At 34.7% G+C, this 19812-nt stretch overlaps 1 protein-coding gene across 20 annotated transcripts in view; it reads right to left on the reverse strand.

The window, feature by feature from the left end:
• PPIP5K2 (diphosphoinositol pentakisphosphate kinase 2) overlaps nucleotides 1-19812 on the reverse strand; it is a 75422-nt gene that overhangs the window by 29520 nt on the left and 26090 nt on the right. For 16 of the 20 annotated variants that reach the window (XM_033408482.2, XM_012537286.3, XM_033408486.2 and 13 more), the window contains 9 exons: nucleotides 15674-15760; nucleotides 14991-15066; nucleotides 14798-14907; nucleotides 13983-14068; nucleotides 11487-11612; nucleotides 11126-11247; nucleotides 10672-10854; nucleotides 5307-5448; nucleotides 4479-4702 (listed from right to left, as the gene is read on the reverse strand). In XM_033408482.2, the coding sequence (XP_033264373.1) occupies nucleotides 4479-4702; nucleotides 5307-5448; nucleotides 10672-10854; nucleotides 11126-11247; nucleotides 11487-11612; nucleotides 13983-14068; nucleotides 14798-14907; nucleotides 14991-15066; nucleotides 15674-15760 (1156 nt within the window). The remainder of the gene's footprint in view (nucleotides 1-4478; nucleotides 4703-5306; nucleotides 5449-10671; nucleotides 10855-11125; nucleotides 11248-11486; nucleotides 11613-13982; nucleotides 14069-14797; nucleotides 14908-14990; nucleotides 15067-15673; nucleotides 15761-19812) is intronic. The other 4 variants (XM_033408485.2, XM_049707355.1, XM_033408494.2 and 1 more) reach the window with 1 other exon arrangement.

A 19812-nucleotide genomic window follows, 5' to 3' on the forward strand; every position in this document is an offset into this window, starting at 1 on the left:
ACGAATTTATGAAAAAAATTTTATCCATGAATTTAAGGGAAAAGGCCTTTTAGAATTTTCCAAAACAGTGAAATGTTTTTCTCTAGTTGGTAATGGCATACTGATTTTTTTTTTTTGGCTATATCTATATTTTATAACAAAGATATATTACTTTCATAACAAAAAAACCTTTCCCTTCAAAACAGTGACATATTTTGTAGAGCTGAAAAAGCAAGCTGCCATAACCAACTAGGACCAAATAATTAATTGTTGGATACCCAAGTTCTCTTATTTCTTCCACAAAAAGAACTGATTAAAATAACCGATGAAGATATTTGAAAGCTTATTATATGGTGATATTTAATGAGAGTATCATTGGACTTTATATTGCAAATGCTATTATAAAGAATCCTCTGCATTTCATAATACAATCACCAAAGAAATGATCTTCAAACTTCAATAAATGTGTGCCATCTCAATTAAGACTCTTAATAACAAATATAATCTTTAGATGTTCTTATCTTCCATCATACCATCGAGGCTCTTTTACTATTTACTTAATTTACTGAGGTAACATTGGTTTATAACATGTCTCATGTGAACATTATATTTTGACTTCTGTATAAACTACAGTATGCTCAACACCAGAAGTTGTTTCTACTCATCACCATACAGTTTACCTCCTTTACTCAATTCACCCCCTTTCCCTTCTGGTAATTATTACTCTTTTCTCTATAAATACATGTTTATTTTGCTTGGTTTGTTCATTTATTTAAAAGAAATTTTAATATTCACATTTGAGTGAAATCATATAGTATGTTTTTCTTTGAATGACTTATTTATCATAACACCCTCAAGGTACAACCATGTTGCCACAAATGGCAAGACTGTATCTTTTTTATGTATTCCACTGTATTATATATACTACTTCATCCATCCATTCATCAATGGGCACTTTCCATATCTTGGCTATTGTAAATAATGCCACAATGAACACAGGGTGCATGTGTCTATTCGAATTAGAGTCTTCATATTCTTCAGATAAATACCCAGAAGTGGAATACCTGGATCATAGGGTAGTTCTAGTGTTAATTTTTTGAAGAATCTCCATACTGTTTTCCATAGTGGCTGCACCAATTTACATTCCCACCAACAGTGTACCACACTTTTTTCCACATCCTCTCCAGTACTAGTTATTTCTTGCCTTTTTGATAACAGCCATTCTAACAGGCCTGAGGTGATCTCTCACTGTGGTTTCGATTTGCATTTCTCCAATAATTAGTGATGTTGAATACCTTTTCATGAGCCTCCTGGCAACCTGTATGTCTTCTTTGGAAAAATATTTAGCTCCTCTACCCATTGTTTAATCAGACTGTGTTTTTGTTGTTGTTGAGTTGTATGAGTTCTTCATATATTTTGGATATTACCCCCAAATTGAATATATGATTTGTAAATATCTTCTCCCATTCCGTAGGTTGTCTCTTCGTTTAGCTGATGATTTACTTTACTGTACAGAGCTTTTTAGTTTGATGTAGTCCTGTTTGTTTATTTTTGCTTCTGTTTCCCTGCCCAAGGAAACATATCCAAAAAGATATTGCTAAGACCAACTTCAAGGAGCATACTATGTTTACTTTTAGTTTTATGGTTTCAGGTCTTACATTCTAGTCTTTAATCCATTTTGAGTTTTGTGTATGGTGTGATATAGTGGTCTAGTTTCATTCTTTGGCATGTGGCCGTCCAGTTTTCCCAATACTATATTGAAGAGACTATGCTTTTTCCATTGTATGTTCTTGGCTCCTTTATCATAAACTAATTGTCCATATATGTGCAGGTTTGTTTCTGGGCTCTCAATTCTGTTCCATTCATCTACATGTCTGCTTTTCTTATCTGTTATAAAAATACAACTTTTTATTGTGTAAAATAAAACCTCTTTTGCAAAATAAAACTTCTATTTAGCAAATGAAAGATGTTGTCAGAGACTAAGTCCTTGTTTTCTAAGCCTATGTTTCTTATGGTGAGGCCCAAAGACATATTCTTGCAGTATGAGATATTTTTATCCTCTTTTAAAGAGAATTTATTTGCAAATCACTGATTTATACAATATACTTAAACCTGTCTACATCATATACACTGACCAAACAAATAAATAGTTGTTCTTTCATGCTGCAAGAATAAGCTAAACTTTAACATGTACACAAATACTTATAGGTAAGTTGTGCAGCCTGAATTCCCAGTTTTTAAAAGTCTCTAGTTTTTCCTGGATATTCTGTGAATATTAGGAAAAGGACACTGGAGGGTTTTTTTTTTTTTTTTTTTTTGCTGCGCTGGGTCTTCATTGCAGTGCATGCATTTCTCATTATGGTGGCTTCCCTTGTTGCAGAGCACGGGCTCTAGGCATGCAGGCTTCAGTAGTTTCAGAACGCAGGCTCAGTAGTTGTGGCTTGTGGGCCCCAGAGCACATGGGCTTCAGTAGTTGTAGTGCACAGGCTCACTAGTTGCAGCTCGCGGGCTCTAGAGCACAGGCTCAGTAGTTGTGGCACATGAGCTTAGTTGCTCCTCAGCATGTACGATCTTCCCGGACCAGGGATCAAACTCATGTCCCCTGCATTGGCAGGTGGATTCTTAACCACTGTGCCACCAGGGAAGTCCTGAAGTATAGTTTTAATTGTAGTAGATTTACAGTATTGTGTTGGTTTCAATTGTACAGCAAAGTGATTCAGTTATATATTGGGTTGGCCAAACGGTTCGTTCGGGTTTTTCTATAACATAAAAACCCGAACGAACTTTTTGGCCAATCCAATATTTTTTCAGATAATTTTCCATTATAGGTTATTACAAGATATTGAATATAGTTCTCCTTGAGAACTAGTATATAGTAAATCCTTGAGAGAATATAGTAAATCCTTGTTGCTTATCTATTTTATGTATAGCGGTGTGTATCCCATACTCTTTATCATTCCCCCTCTCCCTTACTGTAAGTTTGTTTTCTATGTCTATGAGTCTGTTTCCACTTTTTAATATAGATTCATTTGTATTATTTTTTAGATTCCACATACAAGTGATATCATATAATATTTGTCTTCCTCTGACTTAATTCACTTAGTATGGTGCTCTCTAGGTCCATCCATGTTGCTGCAAATGGCAATATTTTGTTTTTATGGCTGAGTAATATTCCATGGTGTGTGTGTATGTATATGTGGTGTGTGTATGTATATATACGTATATGTGTGTAGAGAGATATATATATGTATATATACATACACACACCACATCTTCTTAAACCAATCATCCACTGATGGGCACTCCAGTTGTTTCCATGTCTTGGCTATTGTAAACGGCGTTGCTATGAACACCGGGATGCATGTATCTTTCTGAATTAAGAGTTTTTATCTTTTCTGGATATATGGGAGTGGGATTGCTGGATCATAAAATAGTTCTATTTTTAGTTATTAAGGAACCTCCCCACTGTTTTCTATATATGAGTATCTTTAAGTGAGGCTACTTTTATATACAATCTTTACACTTTTCATGTACAGTGACCCTTGAAAAACGTGGAGGTTAGGAGCACCAACCCTGCACACCACTGAAAATTCGAGAATAACTTATTTGTGGTTCTGCATCCCTGGCAGATTCAACTGTGGATATGTGGATCGTGCAGTACTGTAGTATTTACTATTGTAAAAAAATCTGCGTATAAGTGGACCCACTACAGTTCAAACCCACATTGGTCAAAAATCAACTGTATTTCATTTTTCCTGCTTTTTAACTTTGGTTCACAGTTGGAATGTGTGATTTACTCCAATCTCCCTTTTACAATGTCCAAATGATCTTTTAGTAATTGAGTTGAAAAAAGTTCTCCAAAGGGCATCTGCAACTGTTTTCTTCTAACACATTTCTTATCTCAACTTGTCTTGTCACCTGTCTCTTTATTATCATCTGATTCTCTGTTTAATTACATTTCAGTTAACTGAATTTTGGTTACACCTCTATTTTTACTCTCCTATAATGATAAGGCCCCCCGTTCCACCTCTACCACACCCCACAAATAACTACTTACATCCTGGCCTCTAAATATTACTTTCAAAATACTTCCACATAAGGTAAAAAAACTTCCAAAATTTATATAGGGACACAACTATCTTTTTCTCCCACTTTGCACACATTCCCATAGCACAGAGCTGGTAGGTGCACAATAAATGCCCAATAAATACTTAAGTGATTTATCCCATCCTATTTTCAGTTGTCTTGTTTGTTGTTAGCATATTATTATTAAGAGTATCAATTCTTAAATTTTAAAAAGTCACTATAAACTATTAAAAAATCAAACAATGATTTAATATAACAAAAAGTTTAAAATATAAATTCATAATTAGTTACTTTCCTTTTTAAAATTATAGGCTTACTGGGACACAAAAACCAACTATCTTTTATCCACTGATAGACGTTTTAAAAGTATCTATATAACAGTACAAGAAAATTGATATGTAGGAATTACTTACCTGAGGGATAACAATATCTGCTAATGCCTTTGAAAGCCTATATAACTCCATTGTGTTTTCTAATTTCAAGGAACCATTATGCTGGACATCATATTTTATACAGTCATATATGTCAGGGATTTTACTAATATCATATCTTCCATTCTTTGTTTTAAAGTCTTTCTCCAACTTGGACCATCTACGTAGCATGAGCTCTAAGGTCTCACTATGATAAAGCTGAATATCTAAAACAACATAACAGTTTTAGTGTATTAAACTTCAAAATCAGATAAAGAATATATATTAAAAATTGGTAGTTAGAAACTTCTTAAATATCAAAGGTAAAATTGTTAACAAGCTAGGAAATGTTATCATAGGCATATACTATTAGCAACCATATATTTTGTAGACTTGAATAAAGGTATAAATACATGGGTTAGGAACTGGTTTTATAGAAGACCTTCCATATGTTACATACGTTAGTTGCCCAAGTTATTAACTAAGCTAGTCTCAGAGCCAGAGCACTGATCACCTTCCTGTTGCTTGCTCCTTCTTATTATGCTGCCTATTTGCTGCTGAACTGTACAGTAATGCTACATAATTAACCAAATAAAAATGTTTTATTATCCCTTTCATGCTACCACAGATAAAAGCAATTATAACTTCGCTATTATTCTTTTGCTGGATATATACTAAGTCAAAGTACACCTAGACATACCTATCTAATGCTAAATATAGCATTAAAGGCTTGAATTTTTTATGATTGGCACATCTTATTTTAAAAATGTTTATAGCAACTGGATAGTGCCTTTTATTTGTTTTCTAATCTAAGGAAAACAAAATATTTACCTGATGATTTGGGATCTTCCATTCGATGTCTGATTTGAGAAGTCAAACTTTGTATCAAGAAATACACTTTGTCACAGGTCTTCACAGGATTTTTAATTAAATGCATTGATTTGATAAGAGAAATGCTTCCAGATGGAGTAAGCTACAAATGAATAGAGTATATATTTTTACATCTGGTTATGCTCAATTGGCCAAGAGAACAATATACAAAATTTTCCAGTAGCTGCAGAATAACTCAAACTACAAATGAAGATACCCCCAAAATACAGAAATAAGATCAAGGAGGAAATAAAAACCTCAAAATTTCATGTTAAAAAAATCCTAAACCTTAGCTAACATTAGATTATCCACAGGGAAAATCTAATAGAAGTACTCTAATTTACAAGGAGATTTTATTCTAATATTTTGCAGACATTTTGCTTCACTTGGTATTTGCAAATATGGTTTAACCATTTGACATATATTGACATGGAATAACCTCGAGACTATTATTTTCATCACTTTTTCCAGATGAGGTACTTAACAGAGGTTAAAGCACCTTCCCTAAGATCAAACCACTAGTATGCAAAGAGTGAGATTAAAAAAGCAGGTAATCTGGCTAAAGAGCTGTGCTCTTAACCACCATGTAAATGCCTTTGTGATGAGATTTTTTGCAAGTCAACAAAAGCCATTAATGACAAATAGTTTCAATTTTCACTGTTGAAACTTTGCTTGGCAAGTAATTTAACCCCATCAAATAAATTTGTATAAATATAAAAAATGTAAAGTGGAATTCCACTTCTTGTTATGGTGAACTAGGTAGTTTAGGCCAATCTAACCACTGAAGATTAGTAAAACTCCTGGGCAAAGAACTTCTATACTTCTGCTTTAAGGTATCTGAGAGATAAGATATTAAGAATTATTAAGAATTATGGAAACCAAACTCTCTGGTCAGAGATCCAGAGAGTGATACTGGCTTTTAAGGCTGTTTTTGCATTGGAGACATCTGTTGATTCTGAATAGACAGCAGAGAAGAAGAATAGAGCTTTAATATCATTTTATGTTAACAGGACAAAAAAAGTGAAGTCCAGGATTTTCAAAGGTGAAACTCTGGTAAACTCTACATTTAGGGTTCAAAAAAGGGATAAACTGGAGTCTGCATTTTTAACAAGACCCCAGATGATTCTTAGTCAAGTAAGTTTGAAAAACACTTTAGTTCTAGAGTCCTTGCTTTGTCCAGGAAGAGGATAAAAGCATGATGTAAACATTCAATTTGCAGATGTCATAGAAGCCTATTGTTCTCTCTTGGGTAGTGACAAAACAAATAGTAAAATCAAATATAATTTTCTAACTACCAGGGAAAGAAATAAATAAAAAGTACCAATTCCAATGAAGCAAGAAAGGAGAGAAAAATAAAAATAGGCAGTATAAATATAAAGCACTTAAAAGGATAATAGATTCATATACAAATTTCAGTAATTTATAATATAAATAATTGTCCTAAACAAAGATTTTCATGACAAATTTTTTAAAAATCTATATGCAGATTTTAAGAGATACATCTAAAAGTATAGTTTCAGAAAGACTGAAAGTTAAAAGATAAAAAAGATACTGTACAAACACCAAGTAAAAGAAAAAACAACTGTTTTAGCTATATTAATCTCAAAGTAAATTTTGAGGCAAAAATACTGATTGAAATATACCAATTCTTAATTTGTATGCATTTAATAGCATGACATCAAAACATGTAAAGCAAGGCTTAAGAGATTACAAAGACAAGAAAAATCCACAATTATAGTGGGAAATTTTAACACACAACAGTAAAGAAAGAAAAAACAGACCAAAAAAAAATCAGCAAGAATTTTTGTTTTTACCAAAATGATATAAAGTTAGAAATAACAAACTTAAAAATGCATAGGTTTGAAAATTTTAAAAGTACACTTCTAAATAACATATGATCAAAGAAATCACTAAGGAAATTAGAAAATGTCCCAGATGGCATAAACCTCAATTTATGAATACAGTCAAAACAGTGCATAAAGGGCCTAGAGTGTGTATTTTACAAAAGATTGAACATTCATGAGTTAATAAGCATCCATCTAGTGACATAAGTTTTTAACAATTAGAAAAAGAGCAAAATAAAACTACAGAAGTAGAAGGAATAAAATATTAAACAATAAAAATTAATAAAATAGAAAACAAGTGCATAATTTAGTGAACCAACAAATCTGAAAGACAGTTCTTTTAAAGGACTAATAAAGCTGATCAACTATGGCAAAACTGATCAAGGAAAAAAAATGTACAATGTTACAAAACAAAAAGGAATATCTCTACTGATCTTGCAGACATTATAAACAACTTAAGAGGAGTGTATACACAAATTTCTAGAAGAATGTAACTTAATACAGACACAAGACATAATAAATGCAAACTACTAAATTACTCTGGAAACCACAATTACAAGCTTTCCCATAAAGAAAATGCCCATGGGATTTACCAGTAAATTTTACCAAACATTTACTGAAACATATATACATGAATTATTCCCCCCAAACAGGACTCTCTAATTAATTTTATGAGAACAGCATAATCTTGATATTGAAAGCAGACAAAGACAACAAGAATAAAAAAGTAAAGGTCAGTATGACTCATGAACACAGATGTAAAACTCCTAACCAAAAATATTAGTAAACCCAAACCAGTGATATATATATATATTTTTTAAATGAGCTTATTCTAGGAACCACGGTAGCCTCTCCCCCAAATCATATGATGTTTAACAGATAAGAAAATATAAAATTTAAAAACTTGTCATGATAAAACCTCTTAAGAAAACAGGAGTAGAATGGATTTTCCTTATTTTGAAAAAGAGTAGCTTTAAAAAAATCTACAGAGACCATACTTAATGGACAGTGTTAAAAAGATTTCCCTTTGAGAATATAAACAAAAACAGAAAAGCCACTTCTATTTACTATCACTTTGATGGTACTAGCTATTAAAGTAAAGCAATAAAAAGAATTAAAAACATAAAAACTGGAAAGGAAGACAAAAACCTGGGGATATGCTTTGAAAAGATTTTTTTTAATCTACAGATAAATTACTAAATTAATAAATAAGTTCAATAAAGTTGACACATATAAAGTCAATATTAAAAAAACTATTTGTACATAGCAGCAACAGATAGTAACCTTTTTAGAGGGAGCGTTTACAAGTACACAAAATTTTTTTTTAAAGATGTAAGTTTTCACAAACTATAGATCTAATGCAATCTAAATCAATATTCCAACAGGATTTTAGGCCAGGTTATTTTAAAATTTATATGGAAATACAAGAAAAGCCAAGAAGAACTTGAAGAAGGACCCATGTAGGATTTGGGAGATCTTATTCAATGGCCCAAGAGTCAACAAAAGAATACGTTCTAGAAACAGAGAACACACATATGATAAAGCTGGCACTACAGAGTAGTGGGGAAAGGATGGTCTTTTCAGTATGTGGTGTTGAGACACCTGGATGTACATATGGTTGGGGGGAAAACATCAATTTTGACATCCTTATCTAATAGCACACACAAAAGTCAATTTTAGCTAGATTGTAGATAAATGTTCAGGGAAAAACAGTAAAGTATATAGAAGATCGTATATGGGAATACCTTATGACCCCACATTAGAAAAAGGTATTATACTGTATGCTAACACACATATATGGAATTTAAGAAAAATAAAAATGTCATGAAGAACCTAGGGGTAAGACAGGAATAAAGACACAGACCTACTAGAGAATGGACTTGAAGATATGGGGAGGGGGAAGGGTAAGCTGTGACAAAGCGAGAGAGAGGCATGGACATATATACACTACCAAACATAAGGTAGATAGCTAGTGGGAAGCAGCCGCATAGCACAGGGAGATCAGCTCGGTGCTTTGTGACTGCCTGGAGGGGTGGGATAGGGAGGGTGGGAGGGAGGGAGATGCAAGAGGGAAGAGATATGGGAACATATGTATATGTATAACTGATTCACTTTGTTATAAAGCAGAAACTAACACACCATTGTAAAGCAATTATACTCCAATAAAGATGTAAAAAAATATATATATATAAGAATAAAATATAGGTTTAATTGTTGAACCTATGATAAATTAAAAAAAAGAAAAAGGTATTATAAAGAATGCATTAAAATGCACTGAACGTAAAGGAAAAAATTGACCTTGAAATACATGGGGGAAAAAAAAGAAATTCATGGAAAATAAGAATTTCTGCTTATCAAAGGAAATCATTAAGGCTCAGAGTAGATGGCAGTATTTAGAACACATAACAAAGAGCTCATATCCAAAATATACAAAGAAATTCTACTATTCAATAAGAAAAACACAGGCAACTAGTAGAAAAAAAGGACAAGACTTGAAGAGCAGGCCTTATGAAAGAAGATACCTAAATGGTCAACGAATATTAAAACCACAGTGAGGTACTTCTATACATCCACCTTCAGAATAGGCAAAATTGAATGGTCTGAAAATACCAAGAATAGAGACTATGTAGAGCAATAACAATTTCCATGGACTTCTGGTGGGAGTATAAATTGCTTCAATGACTTTGGAAAACAGTTTGACATCTACTAATATTGAAATATTAGCACACTGTGGGGCACAACACTTCCACTCCTAGAATACACCAAAGAGAAACATATGCTCATATGCACTAGGAGGCATATATGGATATTCACGGCAGTATTAGCATAACAGCCCCAAACTATAACAATATTAGAAAGCATATATAAATTGGCATATACTCATAAAATAGAATATGGATCAACAAACTAGGCCAAACATGACCTGTGATAGCCTGTGAGCTAATAAATGGTTTTTACATTTTTAAAAGGTGGTGTAAAAAAGAAAAGCATATGCAACAAGCAACTATATGTGATTTACAAAGCCTGAAATATTTACTATCTGGTCTTTTATAGAAAAAGTTTGCCAACCTCTGAAAACAATACTACATAGAAATGAAAATTCTCAAAACTATGGATGAATTTCACAAACATAACACTGAGAAAAAGAAGCCAGACATAAAAGAAAACATTCTATAACATGAAGCTTAAAAAATACCCCAAACTGAGACTATGGTAGCTACAGATACATACTTAGCCAAATAAGCACTCTGGGTATAAGACTATAAAAAGTTAGGATAGTGATTATTTCTAGCAGATAGGGAAGGGGCTGCAACTGGGAAGGGACACACAGAGGCTAGAGTTTTTCCAACGTTCTGTATCTCTGTATTGATTATATAACTCTTTGCTTTATAATATGATAAGCTCTAAGTTTACATTTTATGCACTTTTCTATGTGTATGTGCATGTAATATTTGACAATGCAAGAGTTTGGTAAGACCCACCTTTTCATAATCTTCAGCAGTAAAATCTCTGTCTTTCTGAAGTATTTCATGAAGTCTTGCTTTCACACGTTGCTGACAACTGCTCAAAGAGTCACTATCACTATCCAAAAGGCCATTCATGTTTGCACTTTTCACCATCTGAACAAGAATGGGTGTAAGTTCTCCTTCTAGAGCTAATAGCCCCTAAATACATAAAATAAAGCCAAAACAGATTAAGAATTAGTATGCAAAATAGAAGGTATCTTAATAATTATCTTGTTACATGCTGAATTTCACAAGGTGTAAGCTTACTATTTACAATAAACTTTATTAATAATGCAACTTGTCATTGCCATTTCAGGGCTTTAGTTAGAAGTTTCAAATTTAGAATATTAAAATAATACCTTAGTAAAAATCTTTTAAAATGCTATATTAGATGAAAATTCTAATAATTCTAAAAAACATTTATTTATACCTTTGCAAAAGCAGCTGCAGTCATCTGGACTCGTCCTTCATCAGAGGCGTATATTTTAAGGTCATGTCGGTAGGTACTGTGTAATCTAAGTAAACCACAACCAGGAAATCCTGCATAATCTCCTGAAAATAAATCCTCAAATCACTTAAGCTATATTTTTACCTCACTGTATTTCTATAAATATTTAATAACATCTCAAAATTAGGATTTGAAAATATGATGTATGAATTTAACTGAATTAAAGAAACTCCAATATTTACCTTGACCTCCAGGATACATACACCTCAAAGCTCTTCCAAGTTCTTCAGCCTGGACCCAGCCTGTATGAATTTAACTGAATTAAAGAAACTCTAAGATTTACCTTGACCTCCAGGGTACATACACCTGAAAGCTCTTCCAAGTTCTTCAGCCTGGACCCTGCCTGCAGGGGTTAGTTCTCCTCCCCATTTTAGAACCAGAAGTAAGGATGGCTCTTCTCTTCGGCTGTCTAAGATACATGTGAATGAATAAAGCAAATGTCAAGGTTTTTTCTTCTAAACAGACATATTTCAAGATTAATTTTTTCTTTGTGTCTCTTCTGCAGTGGAATATGGCCCTTATGTAAATTATTTTGTTCCCTAAATATACCTTTCTTGTAGGCTGTTGCTTCTGCTAGGAATACCCCTTGCTCCACCTGTTAAAATCTTACTAAAATTTCAAAATCTCTCCCACACTCTAGAAAGAAGGCTCTTTCCCAGTTCTCTAAAAGGAAACTTCTCCCTTCCCTGCTCTCAGTGGTATGAGAGCAATGGTATTTGCCCAATGTATTTAGTTGTACTACATATACTAGATTAAGAACTCCTTGATGACAGGATTCAGATCTTGGCTTTATATTAAGAGCCTCCTGCAGTGCTGTCACATAAAAGTTAATGTTATCTGAAGTGAAGAAGATATACACATTTTTATGATTAGTAATCAGTGATTTGCATAACTTTCAAGATGTGAGATGACAGAGCTTAATATTTATTACAATTTAAACTTATGGGTGAGATATACAATAAAATATAGCCAAGAACAGCTTTTTAAATTTGGAGTTGTAGAATCTGTATGTTCCAGACCAAAGTATATTCTCAGATATAGGGGAGGTCTGAGTTTCTATATTTAATTTTGACTTGCTCTTTATCACGTCCTAAGATCTGTGCTGGATTACAGAAACAAAGGTCATTTAAAAGTTAGCACTATAAGCACTAAAGAATTTGATGATTCATTAAAAGTGATAGAAAATCACCCTTTCCCCTGGGGCTAGTTAGTAGCTGTATGTGCTTTATCATGCAAGCCAACATTTATAGAAAGGTAATTAATTGACTTGTTAATTATAGTTGTTTATGGATTTTTTTGATATAAACATCAAAATATAGAAAATTAATCTGTATTGCTATTAATCACAAGGTGTGACAAGAGCAATATATCAAATTTTAGAATATATAAAGATCAACATAATCAAATTTGTTTGCATTTAAAATAATCATTACTTCAATTTTTGCTACTATAAATAATGCCACTGTGAATATCCCTATAGAACAATCTTTCCCTCAATATCTGATTACCCCCTTGGGATAGATTCTTATAAGTAGAATTAAGGTCAAAGCATATGAAAAATTTCTGAAGTGTTTTTTTTCCCCCCAGCTGCACTGTGTAACATGCTGGATCTTAGTTCCCCAACCAGGGCTCGAAACCGTGTCCCCTGCAGTGGAAGAGTGGAGGCTTAACCACTGGACTGCCAGGGAAGTCCCCTGAAATGTTGATATATATTGCCAAATTACTTTTCAAAAAATTATGTCAACGCTTCCCTGGTGGCACAGTGGTTAAGAATCTGCCTGCCAATGCAGAGGACACGGGTTGGAGCCCTGGTCTGGGAAGATCCCACATGCCACAGGGCAACCAAGCCCATGTGCCACAACTACAGAGCCTGAGCTCCAGAGCCCACGAGCCACAACTACTGAGCCCACGAGCCACAATTACTGAAGCCTGCACACCTAGAGCCCGTGCTCTACAACAAAAGAAGCCACCGCAATAAGAAGCCGGTGCACCACAACGAAAAGTAGCCTGCACTTGCTACATTTAGAGAAAGCCCACGCACAGCAACAAAGACCCAATGCAGCCAAAAATAAAATAAATAAAACAAAGTAAAAAAAAAAAAAAAGAGTTATGTCAATTTACAATCCTACCAGTAAACTGAAATCTTGTCACATTGTACTCTCATCAGCATTCTTTATTATCATTTGAAAAAGAAGAAAATAAGAAAACACTTTGCCAGTGTGATAGGCAAGACTGATTATTACTATTATCATTATTGTATTGGGCATCTCCACTTCTCCATAAAATGGCTTCCCAATCCCTGCCCATTTTTCTTTTGAAAAGTAAATGAACTTTTGTGCTCACTGCTCTTAGGAGACTAATTTTAAATGCTTATTCTGATTTATTGGCAGAGAAAAATATCTATTTTAGAAACAAGGTGATTACGTATTTTTTTAAACAATCTTTTCATATTTCTTAAGTTTTCTTCCTGTATACCCTGTATGGGATAGGAACCCATTAAGTAACATTTAGTTACAAACAAATAAGCTTTCAGAAGAGTAAAAGAGAAGTCCTAGACAGTTTTCAAAATAATAAAAGGTATCCTTTACCTAAAGGATAAAACGTAAAACATCTTTTATTTAAAGGATAGAAGGCATAGTTAACACAACTCCATGTTATTTTTCCTCTATTCAGCATGCTAACCCCTAAACTATTAGACAGAAGATTACAAAGGTAATCAACAATGAGTAGTAAGTCCCTACATATAAATAAAACACAATGGGCATTAATAGTGATATACCTTCTTCTTCACTAGATGTCTTAGGACAACCATGAGGGAGATAGGTTAATTGGACCTTACGATTTATTCCAGAAAAATGGCCATACCTGAAAAATAAAATGGCAAACAGAACAGACAATATTCAATAAGCATGCGATGCAACCTCCTAAAGAAAAACTAAAATCCACCTGGACAAAAACTAAATCTTACATATTAATGCTTCCTATTTGTAATTACCTTGCTGAATTCTTCAAAATATCCTAGCGCAAAATCTGTATCCTAGGTAATTATTCTAACCACATTAAAAATAAAAATACAATAAAGTTTCTCTATAAAAGCTGGAGAATTTTGAATAGATGCCAAAGTATATAAACATACAAAAACATAAATGTATGTGTCTTTAAAAAAATAAAAGAAAAAACGATTTTAAGTGGTCAAGGAAATAAAGTTTATAAGAGGAATATTGGTGGTACCAATTTCATTTGATTAAAACATAGTTCAAAATTATTTTTCACTTAAACAGCACTGAATCTGTGGTTAACTTAGCAATGTGGCCTTCATCCTAAGTAGTACTTCATACAAGATCTAAATGTGATGCCCTCTTTTGATCTTCTCATCAAAATTAAAACTAAAACAGAAACTTCAATACAACAATCTCTTTTCTCACTGTTGAAAATAAAGTTCTTGTTAGATTTCCACTAATTTCTCCTCAGCTACAGTGATAAAGAGAAAGAAGATAAAACTGTGAAGGAAATTAACATGAAAAGTCACACATATTAAAAAAAAAAAGCACTATAAGTAGTTACCAAAATTATAGGTTTCAAAAAGATACTTACATCTCTAACACGGTCTTAAGTTGTTCAAGTTTTGACTTGTTTTCTTCAATTTCAGAATCATTATTTTGTCCCAACTCTATAAGAAGTTGTCGTGCAATATCCAGCACTTCCTGTAAAATAAATAAAGAATTGAATTTTTATGTAACTTTGCGATTAGCAATTTAAAACCCAACAAGAAATCAGATGCACTTACCTGTAATTGTTTTGGTTTTTTCAGCTTTAATTTCCCAGATTTATATCCATCACACTTTTCAAAAAGATCAAAGAATCTTATAAGAAAGACAGAGCACTGTTAGGCATTTGCAACAATATTACCTCTATAAACTAACATAAATAATTACAATAAATGATAGATATGGGACTAAAACAATAATTAATAATAGATATGGGACTTGGGGTCTATGGACTTCAAACACTGTGTGCCCTCTTTCACTATATGATGTCGCTCCTCTACTTTGATTGATAAAACTTAGTATTTTCTTAAATCATATCAAACTAATAATCACTAGATTCACTGAATAGAAGCAACAAACTTTCATTCTACTAATTTTCATCTAGAAGGTTGAGAAGTTAATGATTCTCAGAAAGCAATGTAAGAGAATAATAACAGAAGACTGAATATTTACAACAATAAATAAAAGCTAGGTCAGGATGATGACCATATATGGATATTGCTACAGTAATTTTCAGATGCTAAAATATACAATTTAAAATGGATTTTGTTGGATTTTATTGCTTTCCAGTGGTTTAAATATTAATGGCCAAGAAGTAGTGGTAAACAGTTTTTCTATATGAAGTATTAATCAAAATAACTAAGCACCTATCAGAAATCTTAAATTATCTCCTAGGAGTTAAATTATTCCCCTTTAAACATACTTTTGATGCCTCACTTCCATTTTCATTTTTTGTTTTGGTGTTCGGTCCCCATGACGTATGACAGCTATGACACATCTAAGTTCCATCCTAAAATTTAAAAAATAACGTTCAATTTTCTGACAAAGATTTGTGTTATATAATTCAGATTAATATATCTAATTATATTATAGAACCATCTTTTACCACTCTAAGATATTCTCCATGAAGCATAGTGCTTATAACAAATAGTCTTAATTTTATCAAATCAAATCCTAAAAAGAATTTAAGAGGCTGGAGGGGGAGTAATATTAAGCTACACAATACCTGCTTCTTCTATTGAGATGACTATGCTAACTCTAGGATAAAAGTAAATGGAGGGGAGACCTTAAAGATGGTGAAAGAGTAAGACGTGGAGATCACATTCCTCCCTACAAATACATCAGAAATACACCTACATGTGGAACAACTCCTACAGAACACCTACTGAACGCTGGCAGAAGACCTCAGACCTCCCAAAAGGCAAGAAACTCCCCACGTACCTGGGTAGGGCAAAAGAAAAAACAGAGACAAAAGAATAGGGATGGGATCTGCACCAGTGGGAGGGAGCTGTGAAGGAGAAAAGGTTTCCACACACTAGGAAGCCCCATTGCAGGTGGAGACTGCGGGTGGCGGAGGGGTGAAGCTTTGGAGTCACGGAGGAGAGCGCAGCAACAGGGGTGCACAGGGCAAAGCAGAGAGATTCCTGCACAGAGGATCGGGGCTGACCTGCACTCACCAGCCCGAGAGGCTTGTGTGCTCACCCGCCGGGGCTGGAGGAGCTGGGAGCTGAGGCCCAGGCTTCGGAAGGTCAGATCCCAGGGAGAGGACTGGGGCTGGCTGCATGAACACAGCCTGAAGGGGGCTAGTGTGTCACAGCTAGCTGGGAGGGAGTCAGGGAAAAAGTCTGGACCTCCCTAAGAGGCAAACTTTTTCTTGCCTCTTTGTTTCACGGTGTGTGAGGAGGGGATTCAGAGCACCGCCTAAACGAGCTCTAGAGATGAGCGCGAGCCACAGCTATCAGCGCGGACACGAGAGACGGGCATGAAATGCTAAGGCTGCTGCTGAAGCCACCAAAAAGTCTGTGTGCAAGCACAGGTCACTATCCACACCTCCCCTCCTGGAGCCTGTGCAGCCCGCCACTGCCAGGGCCCCGTGATCCAGGGATAACTTCCCCGGGAGAACACAAGGCATTTCTCAGGCCGCTGCAACATCACGCTGGCCTCTGCTGCCGCAGGCTCACCCCACATTCCATACGCTTCACTCCCCACAGCCTGAGTGAGCCAGAGCCCCCTAATCAGCTGCTCCTTTAACCCCGTCCTGTCTGAGCGAAGAACAGACGCCCTCAGGTGATGCAGAGGAGGGGCCAAATGCAAAGCTGAACCCCAGGAGCTGAGCGAACAAAGAAGAGAAAGGGAAATCTCTCCCAGCAGCCTCAGGAGCAGCGGATTAAATCTCCACAATCAACTTGATGTACGCTGCATCTCTTAATACCTGAACAGACAACAAATCATCCCAAATTGAGGCAGTGGACTTTGGGAGCAATGAGATATATATATATATATATATATATATATATATATATATACACTTCTTTTTTCTCTTTTGTGAGTGTCTATGTGTATGCTTCTGTGTGTAATTCTGTCTGTATACCTTTGTTTTTATCATTTGTCCTAGGATTCTGTCTGCCCATTTTTTTTTAGTATAGTTTTTAGCACTTCTTATCATTGGTGGATCTGTTTTTTGGTTTCCTTGCTCTCTTCTTTCTTTCTTTTTTTTATTACTTAAAAATTTTTTTATTTTTAATAATTATTTTTTACTTTAACAACTTTATTTTATTTTATTTATTTATTTATTTTTCTCCCTTTTATTCTGAGCTGTGTGGATGACAGAATCTTGGTGCTCCAGCTGCGTGTCAGGCCTGTGCCTCTGAGGTGGGAGAGCGGAGTTCAGGACGTTGGTCCACCAGAAACCTCCCAGCTCCACGTAATGTCAAATGGCAAAAATCTCCCAGAGATCTCCATCTCAACACCAAGACCCAGTTCCACTCAATGACCAGCAAACTACAGTGCTGGACACCCTATGCCAAACAACTAGCAAAACAGGAACACAACCCCACCCACTAGCAGAAAGGCTGCCTAAACTCCTAATAGGTCATAGACACCCAAAAACACACCACTGGACGTGGACCCACCAACCAGAAAGACAAGATCCAGCCTCATCCACCAGAACACAGGAACTAGTCCCCTCCACCAGGAAGCCTACACAACCCACTGAACAAACCTTAGCCACTGGGGGTAGACACCAAAAAAAACAGGAACTACGAACCTGCAGCCTGCAAAAAGGAGACCCGAAACACAGTAAATGAAGCAAAATGAGAAAACAGAGAAACACACAGCAGATGAAGGAGCAAGGTAAAAACCCACCAGAACAAACAAATGGAAGAGTAAATAGGCAGTCTACCTGAAAAAGAATTCAGAGTAAGCATAGTAAAGATGGTCCAAAATCTTGGATACTGAATGGAGAAAATACAAGAAATGTTTAACAAGGACCTAGGAGACCTAAAAATCAAACAAACAATGATGAAAAACACAATAAATGAAATAAAAAAGTCTCTAGAAGGAATCAATAGCAGAATAACTGTGGCAGAAGAACGGATAAGTGACCTGGAAGATAAAATAGTGGAAATAACTAAGGCAGAGCAGAATAAAGAAAAAAAAATGAAAAGAATTGAGGAGAGTCTCAGAGACCTCTGGGACAACATTAAAAGCACCAACATTCGAATTATAGGGGTCCCAGAAGAAGAAGAGAAAAAGAAAGGGACTGAGAAAATATGTGAAGAGATTATAGTTGAAAACTTCCCCAATATGGGAAAGGAAATAGTTAATCAAGTCCAGGAAGCACAGAGAGTCCCATACAGGATAAATCCATGCCAAGACACACATTAATCACACTATCAAAAATTAAATACAAAGAAATAATATTAAAAGCAGCAAGGGAAAAACAACAAATAACATAAAAGGGAATCCCCATAAGGTTAACAGCTGATCTTTCAGCAGAAACCTTGCAAGCCAGAAGGAGGTGGCAGGACATATTTAAAGTGGTGAAAGGAGAAATCCTACAACCAAGATTACTCTACCCAGCAAGGATCTCATTCAGATTTGATGGAGAAATTAAAACCTTTACAGACAAGCAAAAGCTAAGAGAATTCAGCACCATGAAACCAGCTCTACAACAAATGCTAAAGGAACGTCTTTATGCAGGAAACACAAGAGAAGGAAAAGACCTACAAAAACACACCCAAAACAATTAAGAAAATGGTAATAGGAACATGCATATCGATAATTACCTTAAATGTAAATGGATTAAATGCTCCAACCAAAAGACACAGACTGGGCGAATGGATACAAAAATAAGACCCGTACATATGCTGTCTACAAGAGACCCACTTCAGACCTAGGGACACATAGAGACTGAAAGTGAGGGGATGGAAAAAGGTATTACATGAAAATGGAAATCAAAAGAAAGCTGGAGTACCAATGCTCATATCAGACAAAATAGACTTTAAAATAAAGACTATTACAAGATACAAAGAAGGACACAAATAATGATCAAGGGATCAATCCAAAAAGAAGATATAACAATTGTAAACATTTATGCACCCAACATAGGAGCACCACAATACATCAGGCAAATGATAACAGCCATAAAAGGGGAAATCGCCAGTAACACAATCATAACAGGGGACTTTAACACCCCACTTTCACCAATGGACAGATCATCCAAAATGAAAATAAATAAGGAAACACAAGCTTGAAATGATACATTAAACAAGATGGACTTAATTGATATTTATAGGACATTCCATCCAAAAACAACAGAATAACTTTCTTCTCAAGGGCTCACGGAACATTCTCCAGGATAGATCATATCTTGGGTCACAAATCAAGCCTTGGTAAATTTAAGAATATTGAAATTGTATCAAGTATCTTTTCCAACCACAACACTATGAGACTAGATATCAATTACAGGAAAAAAAATCTATAAAAATACATACACATGGAGGCTAAACAATACACTACTTAATAACCAAGAGATCACTGAAGAAATCAAAGAGGAAATCA

This window comes from Orcinus orca, chromosome 3, assembly GCF_937001465.1.
Source record: "Orcinus orca chromosome 3, mOrcOrc1.1, whole genome shotgun sequence".
NCBI lineage: Eukaryota > Metazoa > Chordata > Mammalia > Artiodactyla > Delphinidae > Orcinus > Orcinus orca.